This window comes from Populus euphratica, unplaced genomic scaffold, assembly GCF_000495115.2.
Source record: "Populus euphratica unplaced genomic scaffold, PopEup_1.0 scaffold2312.1, whole genome shotgun sequence".
NCBI classification, from domain to species: Eukaryota; Viridiplantae; Streptophyta; class Magnoliopsida; order Malpighiales; family Salicaceae; genus Populus; species Populus euphratica.
This window is the reverse complement of record NW_011502134.1, coordinates 1-21,048: the sequence shown is the minus strand read 5'-3', so window position 1 is coordinate 21,048 and position 21,048 is coordinate 1. Positions and strand designations below refer to the sequence as shown.

Here is a 21,048-nt window from a genome sequence, read left to right as displayed (position 1 = left end):
TCTTTTCGGCGATAATTTTGTCAGCTTTCATGGTTTGTTCAATCTTTTAACTACATTTATTATATTAGTGAACTGCTCAGTTGTAGTGCCCATAAGATGTTTAAAGTAAAGAGTTTTAAAATTGTTAGAGAGTAAATTAATCATCTTTTTCTGTAATAATAGAGGGTCTACTTTAGAACTTTTGTTATGCTATCTTTGAAGGTAAGATCATCAAGTGGAGTCGATAAAAATCAAGTATACGAACTATCTAACACTATGGCCGAGAACTTGTAGATGGTCATTAGTATTTTGAATATTGGATGCTTGCAATAATCATCTTTTTCTGTAATAATAGAGGGTCTACTTTAGAACTTTTGTTATGCTATCTTTGAAGGTAAGATCATCAAGTGGAGTCGATAAAAATCAAGTATACGAACTATCTAACACTATGGCCGAGAACTTGTAGATGGTCATTAGTATTTTGAATATTGGATGCTTGCAATTAATTCCAAACATTTAAACTCCTAAGTTTAAAGCGATGTTAAACCAACAAGCATAGGATCAGACAACTAATCTTAATGAAAAATATGAACGACTTACTATGAATTATAAATAACTCTGACGAGTAGTGATGGGAATGAGATCACACATGGGTGATCCATGTGCTCCTCTTTATTGGCCCTGTGGTCTCGATAACTACTAGTTTCCTTTTCCTCCTCTAGCATCGCCTGTGTTTTAGATTTATTCCTCCTCCTCCAACATCATCTTTGTTTTAAATTTATTTTATTTGAACGTAAAAATATTTAAATTTGTAATAAATGTTTAATTTTTATATTATTTTAATTTCATTTTATATATTTTTTAATATATTTTTCTACTTTTGTTCAATATATTTTTTTAAAAAATATATTTTAAATTATTATTGGTAGGGTTAACGACAGAATATTTTTGTCAGTATATTTCAAAGAGTTGGAAAAAAAAAATCACTGCTATTGTTAACCTTTCAACAAAATTATAGATAATATTTCATCGGTGATTTGTTATATTTATAGACAAAAAAACTAAAAACACTGACAAAATTACATACAATATTCCATTAGTTATTTGGTAAACATTTAAAGGGAAATACCAACAAAATGATACAGATAATTTTTTTTATTTGTTTTATTCATCTATAAATTCAATAGTAAATTTATTATCGACAAATAAAAATTATCAATAAAAATCTTATTAATAAATTATTTCTATCCATAATCCCATTAATAAAATGCTTATCAATACAATATAAATATCAATCAAAATTTTCATCAATAAAACTATAAAATCGGTAGGGCAATATTTTGCTAACTAAGCATTATGAAGAAAAGTTTTGTCGGTAATAACATACAAAACTTAATCCATCAGTTAATCGGTAGGGAATTCTACAAGTGATTGTTGGCGGAATTACTTTCTTCACGGATTCTAATGGTAATTACGAATTGGAAATATAAATATATTGATTGTTTTATCATATTAATTCGACTAATCATAGATGTTTTTAACTCGTGATTAATTATTTTTTTTAATCATGATACCCTATAGTACTGTAACTTGCACGCGCCTCCGTCACTGTAAACGCCCCGAAGTCAAAGAATACACACACAGACACGCACGCATTTGTCTGTTTTAACTCAATATTTCAACTTGTGGATTTAGTTTTCCATCGCTGGGCGCAGTAAATCATCTTTTCATATATATTATGATGTTATGATGTTAATGCTATGTGCCAATTACGTACGTTCGACAGCTAGAATAATGTATGTATGGATTCAGGGTCCGTTTGGTCTTTACCAAGATATTCGTCTAATATTTTGATGTGATTTTATGAAACAATGATAAAAACAAAATAAAAATTATCCTGTCCCTTTTTCATACACAAATACGTATCTATTTAGGTTAGAATCTGAGCTTAAATTTGGCATGGTTGGTAGGTTAGTTGTTCATTAAAGGTCAAAAAAGCACCTACCAAGAATTTATCACATGCTCAAGTATACTCTCTTGTCGGATAATGTTATCTGGCTGGCTTGAAAATGATGTTGTGATTTCTCTCAAGCTGCATTTTAGTTAAATAACAATTTATCCAAGTTTCATTTTTAATTTACCCTTATATATATATATATATATATATATATATATATATATATATATATATATATATATATATATATATATATATATATATATATATATATATATATATATATATATATATATATCTTTGTACAATTCAATTTGAAATTTCTTAGCTTGCATATATATACGTGGAAAGATTTTCAACGGGAAACAGCAGCCCTACATTCCCGTTCCATGCACCATAGCTAGTTCTTCTAGAAACTAATAGGAAGGAGGGAGAGGAGGAGACTGTTAGGTTCGCAAGTTGAATTTCTATAATCTTGCATCAAAAGCTTCGTTCAAAAGTAAATGATCTTACCTAATTAGCAACAAATTGTCTTGACTTCTTATCATAAGGCAAATATATATCACTAGTTAAACTCCACATTAATGGACAATTTAAGATAACTTTTTTGGTACAGCTTTGCAAAGTCCGAGTCAGAGAGAGAATTAACGTAAAACAAAGTAGATAAAGGGTCTAGGGGTTATGTCTTTGGCTTCGCGTCCGTCCACGTTGTATAGGTCGTTGACATGGGTTTCCACCTTATCAAAGGTCAAGCCTCCTAATGGCAGAAGTCTAGTGGGTCTTCTGCAACCATCAATTTCGTGTTCCACGCTCTCTACAACTAATTCATTTTATATCCATCCAACCTTTGAAATCCTTGGATCCCTCACTCTCGATCATCAACTCTTATGGAAAATTAAGAGCCTAATATTTAACCTATAATTTTTATCATGAAACATTATGATCGGTGCTGCTGTTGATCAAGTGCAAACGAAATATGAGCATTAAGCTGCCATACAATATTTCTTTTCAAGATCACGAATCCATAACTGAAGAAGTTGATAACAACTTAATAAGATACAATAATGAAATCCAAAATAGTATGACCAATATTATGCAAGGGGAAAAAAAAAAAGAGTATACAATGATCCCATATGTAGGGGTATTCTTTCTTCATACGCTGGTAACATATGTATGTGTATCTGTTGACGAGTTGTGACAATCTACAGTGGAAGAAACTCATAATTTACAGTCAAATACGTCTTCTTAATTCCTTTGAGTTTTTTCTTTTTAGTTTGTCCATGGCTGCGAAGATGCTTGACTGCAAAAGACATTACATTCATGAATCAATAAAAACTAAGACCGTAAAGCCACAACATTGACACAAGCAAGTTTAAGATTTTAATCAAGTACGTATATATATATACACACCACTTAAGTTATTAATTAATTGTGAAAAGGATGTTTACTTACTCAATTATATCTATCCAATAATTGTCATTTGCCCCATCATCCATAAGATTCCTCCACGCTTCAAATGTGGTTGCAGTGGCATTGGAAGGGTTAGAAATAATATCATTTGGGTTGATTGTGTTTGCTGATGAACATTCAGGTGAGGCTGAAACCAACTTGGGCAGTGTGTTTGAAGTTGGAAAAGCATATGAAGAGACTAATTGGTCACTATTGTGGGTACGTGATTTTGAGTCCTTTATTGGATTGTGATCACTGAATGGTTGCTGAGGAGCATCTATATTTGGAAAGTTGGACTGAGCCTGAGCGTTGATACCTTGCGAAGAAAGACCATCCTCGCCGCATTTTCGTACTCCCTCTAACTGAGAGTTCATTCTGAGGTATTCATATAGCTGATGGTCCCGTGATGCATAGAGGTTACTAAGCGCTTCCATGTTTGGAGGTGGACTATTGCCTAGGACTTGCAGTATGTTATGCAGCAATTGGAGTTTGGTGGCATCTACCTGTGCTTTGATTGCGTTATCCCATGGAATATTCATCAGATTGCTGAAATTTGCGGCAGCAGCAAGCAACTGTGGTAGGTTTGCAATTATGTTAAGGTCAGTTCTTGGCCTGTGGGTGACAGGATCAATCCCCATTTGGAGAAGCTTTTTCTTTAGATGAGTATTCCAAAAGTTCTTGATTTCGTTATCGGTTCTCCCTGGAAGATGCTGTGCTATTGCTGACCACCTGCAAACACAGCAAATGTCAAGCTTTTAGGTTCGACGTGGTCCAGGTTGCATTAATGAAGGGAAAACAGTGTTTACTTGGCAAGATAGTATTATAGCTAGTGTATTTAAGACATAACGTAAGCAGAATGGAGCAAGAGAAATTTACTTATTTCCAAGGACTTGATGGAAGTCTATGATAATTTGCTGTTCCTCCTCAGAAAAATTTCCTCTTTTGATATCAGGTCTCAGATAATTAGTCCACCTTAGCCTACAACTCTTTCCACACCTGTTCAACCCAGCAAGCATTGGAAGCGCTCTCCAACTTCCATGGCCATGTTTCTGAATGTAATCAATGAGCTTTTGATCTTCTTCTGGAGTCCAAGGCCCTTTCTTTAGGGCACTTTCATCTTGGAATGGTGATTCCGCCATCATTCCTGAAATAAAATAAGATAAAAGAAGAGAAACCACATTAATTAGCTTCCTAAGTAGTTGTTTTAAGTAGTTCGAGTGTTTGTTTTCTTTAATATTCGTAATGCATTTCATTGATTAAAGATGTAAATGGAAGCAAAGAAGAAAGTGAAGGAAGGCAAACCTGGCCGCAGGTGGGGAGAGGCTATACGTGTATGAAATATTGCTGGAAAAATTAGAGAGAATGCCCTCTCTATATATAGAGTGTGGATCACGTCTGGAAACAGACCAGCTTAGGGTGACATAGACATACAAGCCTTTATAATAACTGGAAATTCCACATGCGTCCTTTACTCTCACAAATTAATTTAAGGAAGCGATCGCGTTTTTGTCTATATCTATATAAAGGCGCACACACTAGGGCTTCCGGTTCTATTTATACAAAGGAAAAGTCTAGTCTGCCTTGTGACTTGGGGAATAATGTTTTCTATCTAGCACATAAAAAAAACTTATTACAGAGAAAAAATAATGAATAAATTTAAAGCACATAAAAGAAGCATTTAAATAAAACTATCAAGAAAGTTAGAGCATAAAGTCATAAATAAACGCACAAAGTAGATTGCAGAAAACTTGAGAAAAAATATATCCAAATTGTCATACGGGACAACAAGCCAAAGAACTACATGAGGGATGCTCTCTCCTTGAGTATTAATTCTAAGACATAATTAGTTAATTACCTTTCTTGTTAGAAAGGACAAAGAATCAATTTAAGAGTTAGTTTCTAACTAGTAAAATCCTTAGGATAATGTTAGATTTTTTTAAAATAACCTAAAATTAATAAGGTTTCGATTCCTTTTACAAAGATTAAATAGCAGAAAACTTCATGCAATGTTTGAACATGGAGTTTCCAATGCGCCCATATAGGAAATTTCTCATGCTTGACCATAAACACTGGCTAATTATCAGTTTCTCATGGACAATGTACAATCACCTACCTTTATTTGAAATGTTCTTTCTTTCTTTTGTCGCTTGCTTGAAAAAATAGCTGCTCCCTGATCTATAGGTAATTTACAGTAATGGCAATGACCTATATATTATGAAAACTGTATTAAATGCATAGCTTTTTCAGGGGTATTTTGATGAACATGCTAAAATAAATACGTAGGCTAGCTTGCTTGCTTGCTTTCCCCAAGGTTTTGTGCAATACACGCTGAGCGGGGACAAATCAGCAATTAAGTTATACCAATACAGAGGTTAGGTTTCCCACGTAGTACCCATCAAGGAGGTCAAATAGCTAATTTTCTTGAATCACAGAGACAAGAAACCTCAATCCCATTCTAATTTCGTTTTGATTTCAAAGTTCATTCCAAGCACAAGTGTACACGCAAGTATATGATATTAAGTGTTTGGGTGGGACCAAATAAGCCCTAACATTTTAACGACTTAAATGGCAGATATTATGATGATATTGAAATTATTAGTTTGGATTTTATTACTAGTAGCTCTCCAATTGGTTCACAACTCATAAGCAGGCAATAAGTCTTGATGGTTATAAATAATACCACTAATCATATACCTTACCTTGTGAAGATGATATAATTTAGTTATTAATTATTCTTATATAATCAATTTGACGTGTATTAGTCTGCACATACCGATAATTCATTATACGTTTCAAATGGGCTCATTACAAGAATCAAAGTGAAGGGACATTGATAAAAATATTGAATATACAAATTTTAACTAAGGCTGAATTTGGAAAGAGGTTTTATTACATTTAATCTATCTGCAAGACTCCACCAACCCTTGTTTGGGCCATGATATTTGGATAACAAGATTATTAATTTTATATCAGTTTTAGTAAGTCTTATTATGCAATGTTTCCATGTGTTTTGTAAAGTCTTAATTAATATTGAATTTCATATTATATTATATACGAGAACATTGATTATTTCTTTTAAATATTATAATTTATTATTTTTATTTTATTATCTTCTCAAGTAAGGAGAAAACATAGCAGAGAAAACAAAGAAATACAAGCTGATTTAGAAAAAACATAGCTGGTATAGTCTCCTTGTTATACAAGGATAATAATTAAGCAACTTAATTGTGTTTTCTAATATTATATTAAAGACAACATCTTTTTCCTTAAAATAAATAAATAAATACAAGTTTGTGATCAGAATCATATTCTAACTTAGAAACAAAAGGGGTGACAACTTCTCCTTTAATTCCTAAAATTAGTGGGTAACATTGTAAGCTATAAATAAGTCTTGTATCAGATCTAAAATATTTTCTTTTCTTGTTCTCTTCTCATGACAGATAAAGATTTAGAACTTATGGGCTTTATTTTTATTTTGTTAACTACAATTCAAGTTTTATTTAAGCATAATTAATACTTTGTTTTTAGATAGAATTCAAGGTTAATTTGAGCTTAATTAATACTTTGTTTTTAACTAGGATCCAATGCTTTTTTAGATCAAGATATGAGCTTGTTAGTAAAGGTTTTGTATTAATTTTTGTATGTGGGTCAATTCAGTCAACGAGAGTTGATCCATTAGGATTAATTTTTCATAATTATTTAAACACATGCAAGCCTAAATTTTAGCAATCATAGTTGAATAATCCTTCTGAACTTTTTATTTTTGACATGTGAGAGAGCTTTTTGCATTCTTTGGTTCTTGAACGAATTGAATCTAATTTATCAAATATTACTAGTTTCGTAATGTCATTCGACTTCATTTCAATAGTTTTGGTGTCTTAGGGTAGGTTTTTATTATGTCACACTCCTATCAGATCTTTTTTGATTTTATAAGATCATATCTTAATCTTGATTGTGGGTTGTATGACCACGTGATCACGAAGTTTACATCACAATTGTTTAGTAATTTGATTATATTATAATAATAGTGTTATCATAATCAAAATAATTATATATATATATAGCATTTATAAAGATATTTTATTTAAATTTTGGTTTTTATAGCATTTTACTTATATATATATATATAAAAAAACTTAGTATCCATTCTTATATTTGTTTTTTTCTATGTAGAAATTTAATTTAGAAAATTTATACCCAGGAACTAATATATAAAAAAAAGAAATAACTAAAAAAGATATATAATATATTTTATTTTCTCAATGCATATTGAATTTAATTATTCTTGATTTCTTAAAGAAAGGCTATTGTATCATTTGATTTTGTAATTTTATCAAGAAAGTAGGCTTAAGTAAGAAATAAAAAAATTGAAATTATACATAAGTGAACTCCTATAATATTATAAACTTTTAAAGCACTTGAGAGATCTTAATATCGGTTGATCTAGAATAAGGGATGGGTTTTGCTTGATTTTTTCTTTACATCTTATTGAAATATTCAATATACATGTTAATGATATGAGCATTTTATTAATTTAAGAAAAAAAGATTGCATTAAACATGTGTTAAGAAATTGTGACTTAAAGTATTTAGCTAGAAATATTATATTTAATTTTTTTTTAACTTGGTATAAATATTTAGATTTTCCTTTATTTTTTTAAAACATAGCATGATGGACCTAGCTAGTGTGTATGTTTAACTGTTTTAGCATATGTCAAGATTTTATTGGTCCAGACATAAATATATAAGCATACAAGCAATCCACATATCATATATCATATCCATAGACAAAGAAGGATGGTAGAAAATGGCAACACTTGACTTGTGTGTTTAAGCGTATGGATTATCGTCTGGCATTATGAGTTTTAATTATCAATTAAGGTTCACAAGGAAGAATAGAAGGCGAGAAAGTAAAACTTCTTTGAAAACGTATAGCAAAACATGAAGAATTACGCAAAAATAAGGAGGAGAAAACCAAAGAGATTAACCTTAATTTCTAGCAGAATAACAAGTTTCTTCTAATGTTATACTTAATTTGTTCCTCAATACATGTACACTAGTCAGCCGCCGCCTCTGAAACCTACTGATTTGGTCCCAATATCAGAAATGCTTGAGGTATTAATTTTCCTTTTCTAGCAGAAAAGTAGAGTACAGATGAAGCAATTTGCTAACTAATCCTATGTAGCTGTCGTCATTGCATACATTAACAGTTCTAGTTCATCTCCCCTTTACCAAACAAGCCTTTTAATATTTCAGACCTGTTCTTTTGTCCCTTTATGGGCCCCATATTCTGATTCATGTCTCTTAATTTCTTGTTTTCTTCTTACAAGTTAAACATTTTTATTTTTAAAAACAAATGATTAATGCTCATGAAATTAACCGAGATTCATTGTTGCCGCCAATGTAAACTCATTTCTTTAAGCTAATGAAAGAATTTACTTAAAACTTAATCTCTAGTGAATTTAAACCCAAATTTATAACCCATATATAATTAACAAATGTCTTTCATGAGCATAGAAAGTGTTTTATAAGGAAATATATAGTGTTTTCTCCATATGATTTAACTTTTTTATTAATAAAAAAAATTATAAAGTTAAATTATCTGCCAACTTAATATAAAAAAAAATCAACAAAGATAATTTTAGAAGGAAAAAAATTCATGATGAAAAACGTTGTAGCAATTAGCAATGTTTTGTGAGGAAAACTATAATGTTTTCCCTAATAAAATTAACAAAGACAATTTAAGAAAAAATCATTAAAAAATATAATATCTGACATCGAAAGCGAGCATCCAGAACTAGGGCCTTATATGAGCATACTCACCTTGACTAGTAAGACACGTTTTGGGGTCATGCATGGCTGTCAAGAATAAACTCGTGAGGGGGACCTGGGTTGAAGCCCTGGGAATGGGTGAACTGTAAGGTCCAAAGCGGACAATATCTTGCTAATGGAGTGGGATGTTACATTTGGTATTAGAGTCGAGGACGACTCGTCTTAAAATGAGGGAATTGTGATATCCCACATCAAAAGCGAGAGTCCAAAGTTAGGGCCTTATATGAGCATGCTCACCTTGATTAGTAAGACGTGTTTTGGAGTCTTGTGAGGCTGCCAAGAACAAACCCATGAGGGGGACCTGGGTTGAAGCCCGAGGAATGGGTGGACTGGGAGACCCAAAACGAACAATATCTTGCTAGTATTACAAAAAAAAACTATTTAGAGAAATAATGCAGCAATTCATGGTGTTTTGTGAGGAAAATTACAACACTTTCCCCATATAATTTAGCTTTATTTTAATTATAATGCTTAACCAACTCAATATTCAAAAAACTAAAGTTGACAAAGATAATTTTGGAAAAAAATCATAAAAAAATTATTTAGAAAAATACTACAGCAATTTAGTGTTTTAAATAAAAAAAAATAGAAAGTTAAATTCTCAATCAACTCAATATTAAAAAAATAAAATCAACAAAATAATTTTTAAAAAAAATATAACCAAAAAAATAGGGAAAAAAACTATGTTGGGAACATTGTAGCAATTTATAGTGTTTTGTGATGAAAGTTATAGTACTTCTCCATATGATTTAACCTTATTTATAATTACTTGTAATTATAATTATCAATCAGCTCAATATTAAAAAAATAAAACTGACAAAGATAATTTTAAAAAACTCATAAGTAAAAAAAAACATGTGGAGAGATACTATAACAATCCACATTATTTTGTAAGGAAAACTACTTTCCCATATAATTAAGCTTTATTACAAAGTTAATTTTAACTAGTTCAATGTTAAAAAAAAAATTAACAAAGATAATTTAAAAAAAATATTACAAAAAAAAAACACAAAAGAAACTGGAAAAAAACCCATGTGAAGAAAAACTTTAGTAATGTATAGTGTTTTGTAAGGAAAGCTACAATGTTTTCCCCACATGATTTAGCATTACTTATATTTACTTGTAATTGTAATTCTTAATCAACTCAATATTTAAAAAATAAAAATAACAGATAATTTTAGAAAAAAAAACATAAAAAAATCATGTGAAAAAAAATACTGTAACAATCCACAATAATTTATGAGGAAAGCTAGAGTGTTTTCCCCACATATTGTAATTATAATTCTTAATCAGCTCAATATTAAAAAATAAAATCGATAAACATAATTTAAAAAAAAAATAAAACAAAAATAAAAACAGAAAAATCATGTGGAGAAACATTATAGCAATTAATAATGTTTTAAAGAAAAAAAATTACAAAACTAAATTCTCAATTAGCTCAATATTAAAAAAAATTGATAAATATAATTTTAAAAAATAAAAAATAAAATAGAAAAACCATGTAGGAAAACATTGTAGCAATTCACATTATTTTAAAATAAAAAAATTAGAAAGCTAAATTTTTAACCAACTCAATATTAAAAAAGTAAAATTGACAAAGATAATTTAAAAAAAAAACACAAACAAAGGAAAAGTATTGTAGGAAAAACCAAAAAATAAAAATATTATAGTAATTTATAGTAACATATGAGGAAATCTACAGTACTTTCTCCATATATTTTAACTTTATGTATAATAAAATAGAAAAATCACATAGAAAAATATCATAGCAATCTATAATATTTTTAAAAAAAATTACAAAGCTAAATTTTTAACCAACTCAATATTAAAAAAGTAAAATTAACAAAGATAATTTTGAAAAACAAATAAAAAAAAAAAGCATTGTAGCAATCCACAGTAACATGTGAAGAAAGTTACAGTATTTTTCCCATATATTTTAACTTTATGTATAATTGTTTTTTTTCCTAAAACTATTGTTTTTAACTATATTGGATAAATGATAACAAAGTCAAGTTGAATTAAAAAGAAAAAATTCTCACCAAACTTGTAAATTGAAATAACTTAGATTACCCTAGCAAATAGGTAAATCATTTTAACCCTGTAAAAAGATAAAATAAAAAAATAAATTACAAAACTTAATTTTCAAATACATCAATATTAAAAAAATAAACAAAAACAAATTTTAAAAAAATAAAAAAAGTGAAAAATAAAAAAATGAAGAAAACTACAAAAAAAGAAAGTGAAAAAAAACAAAAACATGAAAAAAAAGAAAAGAAAGAAAGGAAGGAATGCACAGTAGATTACTATTATAATCCACATTATATTGGGTGTAGATGAATAATGAATTCCCTAAACTGTTTAGTTTATTACTTAATTGTTAGTCATTTTGGAGCTCCATATAAATAAAAAATACAAAAAAAATAAAAGAAATAAAAGAAAAATAAAAAATACATATAAGTGAGAAAAATATACTAGAAAAAAATACTTTAAAAGTTTAAATTGAGAAATAAACCATAAAGTTCAATCCAAATAAAAAAAATATAATATTTTGGTTTGATCATAAACTATAAGATGAAATTAAGTAGTTTAACAAATAAATTCCATTTGAGTAGCCAACCATAAGATTTGCATTAAACAGTAAACTATATATTTCAAATCAAGCACTAAATATAAAAGGTTTGTATTGAATAAAAAACTTTAATTTTTAGTTATATGTATAAAAAAAAAAGGTTTATATTGAGTTTAAATTGAATTGAAGGTAACATAAATTAAAAGAAAATATTCGATTACATGATAAAAAAGAATATAATATAACATAAAAAGTTATGAAAAAAGGTATGTAAAAAAAAAAAGAAGTAAAGAATATTTGAAAGATAAATTATAGATAAATATTATAATGAACAAAGCTCTCATCAAATAAATATTCTAAAGCCTTCAACAACTTTTCTTAACTAAAACAAACTAAAATCAAAATAAAAGTCAATTCCTACATTAGCAATCCTACTTCTCATGAAATCACCTTATCAATCTATATGGATTTTTAAAAAACTACCCAATAATATCATAGCATATTAGATTTATTATTCTTTAATAGATGCAATTATGTTTTTTAAACTAAAAGGCAATCTTGAGAATATCTGTTTTATTAATGATATCAGTATTATAACCCAAATAACCTTTTATAAAACTAAAAAAAAAATACTCATTTCTAATAGAAAAGTCGACCAGCATATTAGCCACAGATGTTGGCTACATGTAACATTTCATATTGAGAGAAGAGCGTCTAGAGTTAGGACATATTAGGGCAGTTGATACCTAACATTGTAAGGCACCTTTCAGGGTATGTGGACTACTAAGAATAAAATCGTGATGGGTGGAAGTTGGGTTGAGCTAAGCGATAACAGACAATATTCCGTAAGAAAAAGAGGGTCGAGCTTTATATATGGTATCAAAACCGAGAAGGGCTTGTTCTTAAGGTGAGGGGATTGACACATCTCACATTGAGAAAAGAATGTCCAAAACTAAGGTATATTAAGACAATTGATACCTAACCTTGTAAGACGTATTTTGAGAGGGGATTACATATGATATCAAAGCCGAGGAAGGCTCGTTCTTAAAGTTAGGAAATTGTAACATCCCACATCAAGAAAAGAGTGTCTAGAGCTATGACATATTAAATCAATTGGTACCTAACCTTGTAAGACGTGTTCTAGGGCATATGGGCTACCAAGAACAAAATCGTGAGGCGTGGAGACTGGATTGGGTTGAGCCATAGCGGATAATATTTTAAAAGGGAGAATGAGTGGGGCTTTACACTACATATCCTTAGACAAGAAGTTAAAGTTTAGTTTACCAAACCAACACATAACATGAACTTACTATCATCTTCAATCATTGAAACAATGATTGAAAGTCATTTTACATACTTAGTCATTCTTATAAATCACTCTTGAGGTAATCTTTTGATATTTTCTTTAACTTGATTGATTATATTTGAAGCCATTCTTCTTACATGTTATTTAAGAGGTTTAAAACCTAGTTTTATATAAACAATGAGTGTTACCTAAAAGTAAGGAATCTTTGAATTTAGACAACATAAAAGTAAGGTATTCCTTATATATATGTTCTATGTTCTAATAGAGTGTTATGAATATTGATTGATGGTGTTCTACTATCTTTAAGTTTATCTTCTCTAAATATTTATATAATTCAGTATTTTTATTATCATTTTCTTAAATAACATAAAAAACATTAAATAGATTGATGTGGTGGCATTAAATACCTTCTTTCATGGAGAAACGCATTTAAATAATTTTCAAAAAGAAAAATCATTCATTTTTATAATGGCCAATAAAAATGTTTGAACACTTGATTGTTTTGTTCTTATTCTTTTAGTTGAAATTTTCTAAAGTATGAGCTCTAAGTCTTATGAAGTGATGCATAAATTTGTGCATTCTATAAAAAGTTTTGGAAAAAACAAAGTTTTATTGGTTATCCAAGTAATCTCTTCTATTAAACTAGATAGTTTTAGTATCTTTATAATACTATAATGCATGTTTTTTAAAAGAAATCATAACAAAATATTTATTAATTTTAGAAATTTAATTTAATTGGTTAAGTTTTACATTTACTTTTTAAAAATTATCAATTCGAGTTTCATAAATTTTAAAATTATTAAAAATTTATATAATTATTAATTTTAGAATTTATAAATTTAATTAAAATACAGACATCCAAGCTGAAGATTCATTTTAATAAAAAAAAATATTGATAAAACGAAAAGGGTATATTTATTGGGAAGCGTCCATGGGTATTAAATAAGATGGTGGTGCTTGAATTGGAATCGATAATCAAGTGCAGACCAAACTCTATTTTTTATTATTTTTTTATTTTTTTGTGTTTTCTTTTGTTTTTTTGCATGGAGATAGGGAAAAGACGTCAACAGAATCTCTTGTAGGTCATCATCATATCGTTTCATTAATTTCCATTTGCAAGAAGATTTCCAAAGTGATTGGCTGCAATTATTAATTTGTTCTTAAGAAGATATCCTGCCCTTACCTGATAAATAAATGGAATAAAAAAAGGTACACTGAAAAGGAACGACCATAGTGCTTGTAGTCCTAGCTTACAATTAATTGGCATTACACACTACTGTTCTGAAATTCAGTCACCATTGCTATATATAGATATATATCATTGCTTTTTCAATTCAACCTATAGCTATTAAAACCGAGCTTGTCCATTAGCTTTTGTAAATCTAATACATCTATGTACGATTAGTTTTTTTTTATGAAAATAAATTGATATCAATATCAATATCAATATAAATATAAATAAATGTGGGAAACATAATATTTTTTATTGGATATGTAGTACTACACTAGGTTGTTTTTGTGTTTTTGCTGCAAGTTGAATTAAATTTTTTTGAAATGTAAAAAAATTAATATATAGATTGTAAATTTATTTTTGTATTATCATTAAATTTGATATAATAATTTAAACTTGAAAACTTTTAACCCATCTATTTACTTAGCCTAAATTTTTTAAATAAAATAATATGAGGATTGCACTGACATGTCCATGTTGGCTAGGCAAATTCAAAGAAAAACCTCAAAGAAAAAAAAGAAGTCAAATTAACCCTAATTAAACTACCAAACTTGAATAACATATTTTATTAGATCTAATTAATTTTTTTATTTTATTATATGATAAAAATACAAAAATAATTTTATCATCAGTTCAATATTAAATTATAAAATTAAATAAAAATTATATATTAAAGAATAAAATTAAAAAATATATAAAATTAAAAAAAGGTCAAAAAACATAAAGGAAATAGAAACCTTTAATATGAAATATAAAAGATAAAACAAAATGCTAAAATATTTTTATTAATTGATAAAAAAATACAAAAACTAATTAATCATCAATATAATATTAAAAGATAAAATTATATAAAAACTTCATATTAAATTATACAATTAAAAATAAAAGATTAAAAAAGAACAAAAAATCTAAAAAAAATAGAAACTCCATATTAAAAAAATGGAATTGATCCAAAAGATAAAAAGATAAATTAATTTTTCAAAAACCCAAATGAAAAATCAAAGGGTCTCGCAACAAGGTTCAGGCGTGGAGGCCTGAGATATGCCAAGTTAAGAAAATAAATGATAAACAACAAGTTATTTGTCGTTTACAAGAAAATAAAGTGCCCTTAGGTATTGAACTCACGACACCTAGTTAATTTCACAGCGACGACACAAAATTTATAACTAAATGATTAAAAAAAATTAAATCAACTTTGTTCACTATTTATATTAACAGTTAAACTCAACCGTGCCTTTTAGTTATTTTATATATATAACTGATTATACTTTTAATTGTTTTAATTATCTACATTCCCTTCATACTTTATTGGTGAAGAAAACCTTATTTGTGGGTTCATGCTATGCCTTGGAATAGAATATTTTTCTTATTGCTAAAAGAAAAGTTGCTCCAGAGATGCAACCATATTTTAAAAAATAAGACTCAAGGTATAAACTCAGACAATAAAAAAGATAGGGAATCTAAAAAGAAAAACAATAAATAAAAAGATTCAAGATAATTTGAATCATTTTAAAAATTAACAAAATATCATATAAAATATAAATAAATAAATAAAAGTCTGATTATTAATGATTAAATTTTTGAATGATAAAATTTAAAAAACATAAGTATAAAAAAAATTTAAACAAAACAAATATAAGTAAACCTTCTAATTTGTGCTAAGGTCTCAAATTCACAACATATTATTAAATTTTAGCCTCAGACTTGACCAATAAATTTAATTATCAATCAATTTAATGTTGAGTAACTAAAGTATATCTAGAAAAAAACAGCAAATAAAAAAACCTAAGAAAGCCTCACTCATTTTTAAAATCAGAAAAAAATCCTACAAAAACCAAATAAATAGAAATAGCAGAGCCTAGTCTTTAATTAAATAAATATTGAGGATAAAACTTAAAAAATATAACTTAGAGAAAGGGAAAAAAAAATAAAGTAAACTCGAGAGAATGTCTTAAACTTATGTTAATCTCTAAAACCCAAAACCTGTGAAATTATAGACCCTGCTCAAATAAAAAGTTCAATTCTCAATCAATTTAATGCCAAATGATGGAATAGAAAAACATATCAATTTAAAAAATTTTCAAAAAACAAAAAAAATAGCAATCAAATTTGATGTGAAAAAAATTTAAGGATAAAATTAAAAAAACTAAAATTTATCTCAAATAAAATAAATAGTAACAAAAAATAAGGACTAAATTCAAAAGATTAAAAAATTAAAAGGGGATGAAATTGAATTTTATTATTTTATAAATTATTTTTTAAAAAATTATTCATCAATTTAAAGAATTATCCAAAAAAACTCAATAAAGAAGGACAAATAAAACAATTCAAGATAATTAGGGTTATTTTCAAAAGCAACAAAAATTTCTATAAAAAGCAAATTAATAAAAAGAATAAAACTCAATCTTCAATTGAATAAATATTAAAGGATGAAAAAAAAAAAGCTTAAACAAAGAAAAACAAAAACCAAGTGAATCTAGTATGAACCTTCTAAACCTGATCTAATTACCAAACTTATAACTTATGAAATTCTGGACATGAGTTTAATTCTCAAGTAATTTAATTTTGAATAATAAAATTATAAAAAAATATTAATTTAAAAAAAAACTTGCCAAAATAAAAAAAAAATCAAAAGAATAGAAGTCAAATTTGATTAAAAAAAACTCAAGGATAATGAAATTATATGTAAAAAAATAAATGAAATAGTAATTAAAAGTACAGGGGCTAATTGTTAAGGAAACAATTGAACTAGTCTAAAATTTTTAAGGGGTTAGCCTAGAATTATAGGTAGATAGAAAAAAAGAAAAAAAAAGGGATTATTAGTGTTAAATTGAAGGCGTATTTGGTGAATGTACCATTTCATTACGGAGGAGACATCAAGACTTTTCAAATATCATGAGAAAAGATGATATTTAATGACTACACAACTTCACACATATCTCTTGAAGGGCACAAGGGATGTTCTTGTATGCGCTTGGCACGCACCAACAAATATTTTTTTCTTAAATATTTATTAAAATACAAAAATACCATTAAGTTAACTTGTTGTTAAAAAAAAAAAAAGAATGATAAAAAGACCTGAACACTCATGGTGGATAGATTTGTTAATTTTAAACGCATGAGTAACTAAGTAAATTCATTTGAATATAAGTAAAGGAAAAAAAAAAACCCTTGGGTTAAAGCCATCTTCTTTTTTTTGTTTAAAAGGTATTTAAGTAATTTAATTGTTCTAAAAAATTAAATGAGTAACTACCCTCAAATAATTTAAAAATAACATTAAATCATGATAAAAAGGATCATTTTACCTCTAAATCCTAGCTTAATAGGTTTTTCAGCTATGGAAAAATTTGACAAACAACTATTTCATTGAATATTATTTATTGGTTTACGCTACATTATAAGTTAGACAAAAGCATTTTTAACATAAAAAAATATCGATGCATTGTTAATGTTTTTTTAGTAGAATTGTTTTTTAAAATCATGTGAGGATTGGTCTAATATGACCAAGTTGACTTTTCATGTTTAAAAGCAACCTGGACGATTGGTAAAATATATTTTGACTCAAAATACATATTTAAGATGATATTTTTTTATAAATATTAAAAGGATAATATATTGGATTGATTGAGGTAAACTCAAGCTAACCTGTTAATCAGCATGTTGGGTCATGTGATTATAATAAACTCATGAAAAGAATAATAAAAAAAAATATGAAACCTAATTTTCAATAAACTCAATATTAGATGATGAAATTAAAAAAAATTAAAAAATAACTATAGTCAACCTACCAAATTCACATTCCTAATCATGATACAAAGATAACCCATCACAAACTGAAATTAATTATAAAATTTAATTTCTAATCAATGTAGTGTTGAAAAATAAAATAAAAAAACATAAAAAATCAATTTGATTCAACCTAAGTTAATCCGTCAAACTAGTACCCTAGATTTATGAAATGGAAACAACCTTTGAAATAAAATAAATTACAAAATCTATTTCTTAATCAGTCAAATGTTAAATTATAAAATTAAAAAAAAATAAATTAAAAAAACTTGAATTAATCAAGTTAAGCCAAATATATATTATGAGATTAAAATAATTTTATAAAAAATAAATTAAAAAATTTATAAAATTCAATTCTAAGAAATTTAATGTCAATAATAAAATTAAAACTGAAAAAACAATTAATAAAAAAATAACAAAGAAGAAAAAATACTATTATAATAAATATCGTTTGCGAGGAGGACCACGATAAAACCTCTCCTCTTTTTATTTTTTATTTTTAATATCACTTATGGGATATAATAAATAGAAATTAGTACAATAAAATTTACCACTAACATTTGATTATTTCTCCGGTATCAACCCAATTGCTCGACCATTAATGTTCATGGTGGTGTACGAGCGCTTTCCATCCAGAGACTATAAATGATTTGAAGTATCATCCACTTCCTATTTGCGGTGTTGTTGATGAGCGAGCATCAATTCTTTGTGATAGTCAAAGAGTTATCTGCAGCACATGATTACATACATCATATGCACAGGTAGTCAAAGTGGGGTGGTGGAGCTTCCAGGAGTTTTCCTCCAAACCTTACATCATTATCTACTATCACAAGTCACAAACCATTTACATACTATGCTTAACTACTCCTCCCGAGAAACCAGACCAGAGTTGCATATTAAAATCAATAAATATTCCTTGAATATCTTTATTTGTATACTTTTCATACTATTCAACTTGATCTCCTTGAACTGGGAGGTTAACTTGTTCGGGTAAACATTAACAAATAAATAAATAAAAAGTTGTGATTTTACTGCTACATCATCTCACAGAGCAGTATTCAACAGATAAGAAAGGTTTGTTTATTTTTATAAATTTATATATTTTTTTAATTTTATTATTTAATATTTAATTTATTAAAAATTAAAATCTATAATTTATTAGGATTTATTTTCTTTATTATTAGCTCGATCTCATAACACATATTATAGGTTTGACAGTTAATATTTTTTACTCAAGTTTTTTTTGTTTTTTAATTAATATTTTTTTTAATTTTATTCTTTAATATTGGTTAGGAGTTAGGTTTCATGATTTGTTTTGATTTTCTTTCTATAAAATGATCCTGATCTTATAACTCAGGCTACATGTTTTGCAAATTAACCTGGATAAAATCAAGTTGTTTTATTATATTCTGTTTTTAGAATTTTTTTAATTTTATTATTTAACAATAAGTTTTTTTATATCCTGATTTACTTTTTATGAGGGCTATTCTAATCTCATGATCTAGGTTACAGATTTGATATATTAATTTTAACTGACTTAATTTTTTTTTTTGTTTTTTTATGAGGTTATGTCGATTTTATGACTTAAGTCATGAGTTTAATAAGTTAACTCAAGTATTTTTTTCAATTAATTTTTATTAATTTTATTCTTAAACACAAGATTGATTGAGAATTGAGATTCTTAATTTGTTTCAATTTGTTTTATATAGAGGTTATTTTTACGATCTCAAGATTTGAGTCATAAATTTAGTAGGTTAACTCGAATTGACCTGAATTGATACAATATATTTCTTTTAATATATTTTTTTTAATATATTGTCTTGAATTTTTATGAGCTAAATTATATTTTTATCGGATATTTAAGTTATTTTTTAACTTATCAAATTAATTAGGTCATATCAAATTATTTTCTACATAATTTAAATTTTTTTCTTTACTATAAAAATGTTATCAATGACTAAATGACTATATGTATTTTTAGCATGTTAAAAAAAAAAGATTAATCCGACGCACAACAAACACTACTGCAGAATCTAGTCATTTCTACTCAATTCTTTCCACCCGATTGCCTTAAATTGACAAAATTCATTGCATAGTAAAATATAAAAATAGAAAATTGGTTACTTCTTCCTCGGGTTCTTTAATTTACATGTTAAGTAACTATTTAATCTACATGTTAAGTAATTAATTGCCAGTTTAAAAATTTATTTGAAAATGTAATTATAGTTGAGTTTTATTCAGAAATGTATTAATAAATTAATTTTAATATCATCACATTAAAAATAATCTGAAAACATAAAAAAATATATTAATTTAATATAAAAAATATAAAAATAAATTTTTTAAAAATATTTTTTAAAATAAAAATAAATAAAATGAAATTTTATTAATTTTTACTTCAAGACAAGTTATTAGTCGTGTAAATGTGAAGTTCATGAATTGATTTCTGTGGTTTTAAATGGGCTTTGTTTGACTTTTTTTATTGCAGGCCATAACTGGAGTAAATGAGTATTTCAGGGCCCAATAGATGTGCAATGTTTTCAAATTTCAATTGGTGAAAACGGTCGTCGTATGTGTGAATGCATCCATGTAAATTAGTCAAGTCGATGAGGATTATTATAATTATTATATAATTCAATTTTTTCATTTTCAAAATTTCTGCAATTAAACATATTATATTTATTTTCACAAAATACTTCAATAATTCTCGTTTGTTAATACTTAGAGCCCCATTAAACATATCCTAATTTGGTATGGAAATGAAATCTTTAACGGCTGGAAATAAGAGATTTATATAAAAAAAAAATATAAGCAAACATGAGTGTTTGGTGTTGGATGCAAATTAATTTTTAAAAGTATCTTTTAATTAAAAATATATTAAAATAATATATTTTTTATTTTTTTTTATTTCTTACATCAACACATTAAAATCATAAAAAA

The 21,048-nt window shown here is 26.9% G+C and overlaps 1 protein-coding gene across 3 annotated transcripts; it reads right to left on the bottom strand.

Moving 5' to 3' along the window:
- Positions 1-2,937: 2,937 nt before the first annotated feature.
- Positions 2,938-4,837, bottom strand: LOC105118869 (transcription factor MYB39-like). 3 transcript variants are annotated; one of them, XM_011016925.1, is made up of 4 exons: positions 4,688-4,772; positions 4,262-4,529; positions 3,389-4,114; positions 2,938-3,236 (listed from the first exon to the last, which is right to left on the bottom strand). In XM_011016925.1, the coding sequence occupies exons 2-4, from the start codon at positions 4,525-4,527 to the stop codon at positions 3,206-3,208; spliced, it is 1,023 nt and encodes a 340-aa protein (XP_011015227.1). In that variant the 5' UTR covers positions 4,528-4,529; positions 4,688-4,772; the 3' UTR covers positions 2,938-3,205. The 3 variants fall into 3 exon arrangements, with proteins under 3 accessions (XP_011015227.1, XP_011015225.1, XP_011015226.1); XM_011016923.1 differs by having other exon boundaries at positions 4,654-4,729; XM_011016924.1 differs by lacking the exon at positions 2,938-3,236 and having other exon boundaries at positions 3,385-4,114; positions 4,688-4,837.
- Positions 4,838-21,048: the final 16,211 nt, after the last annotated feature.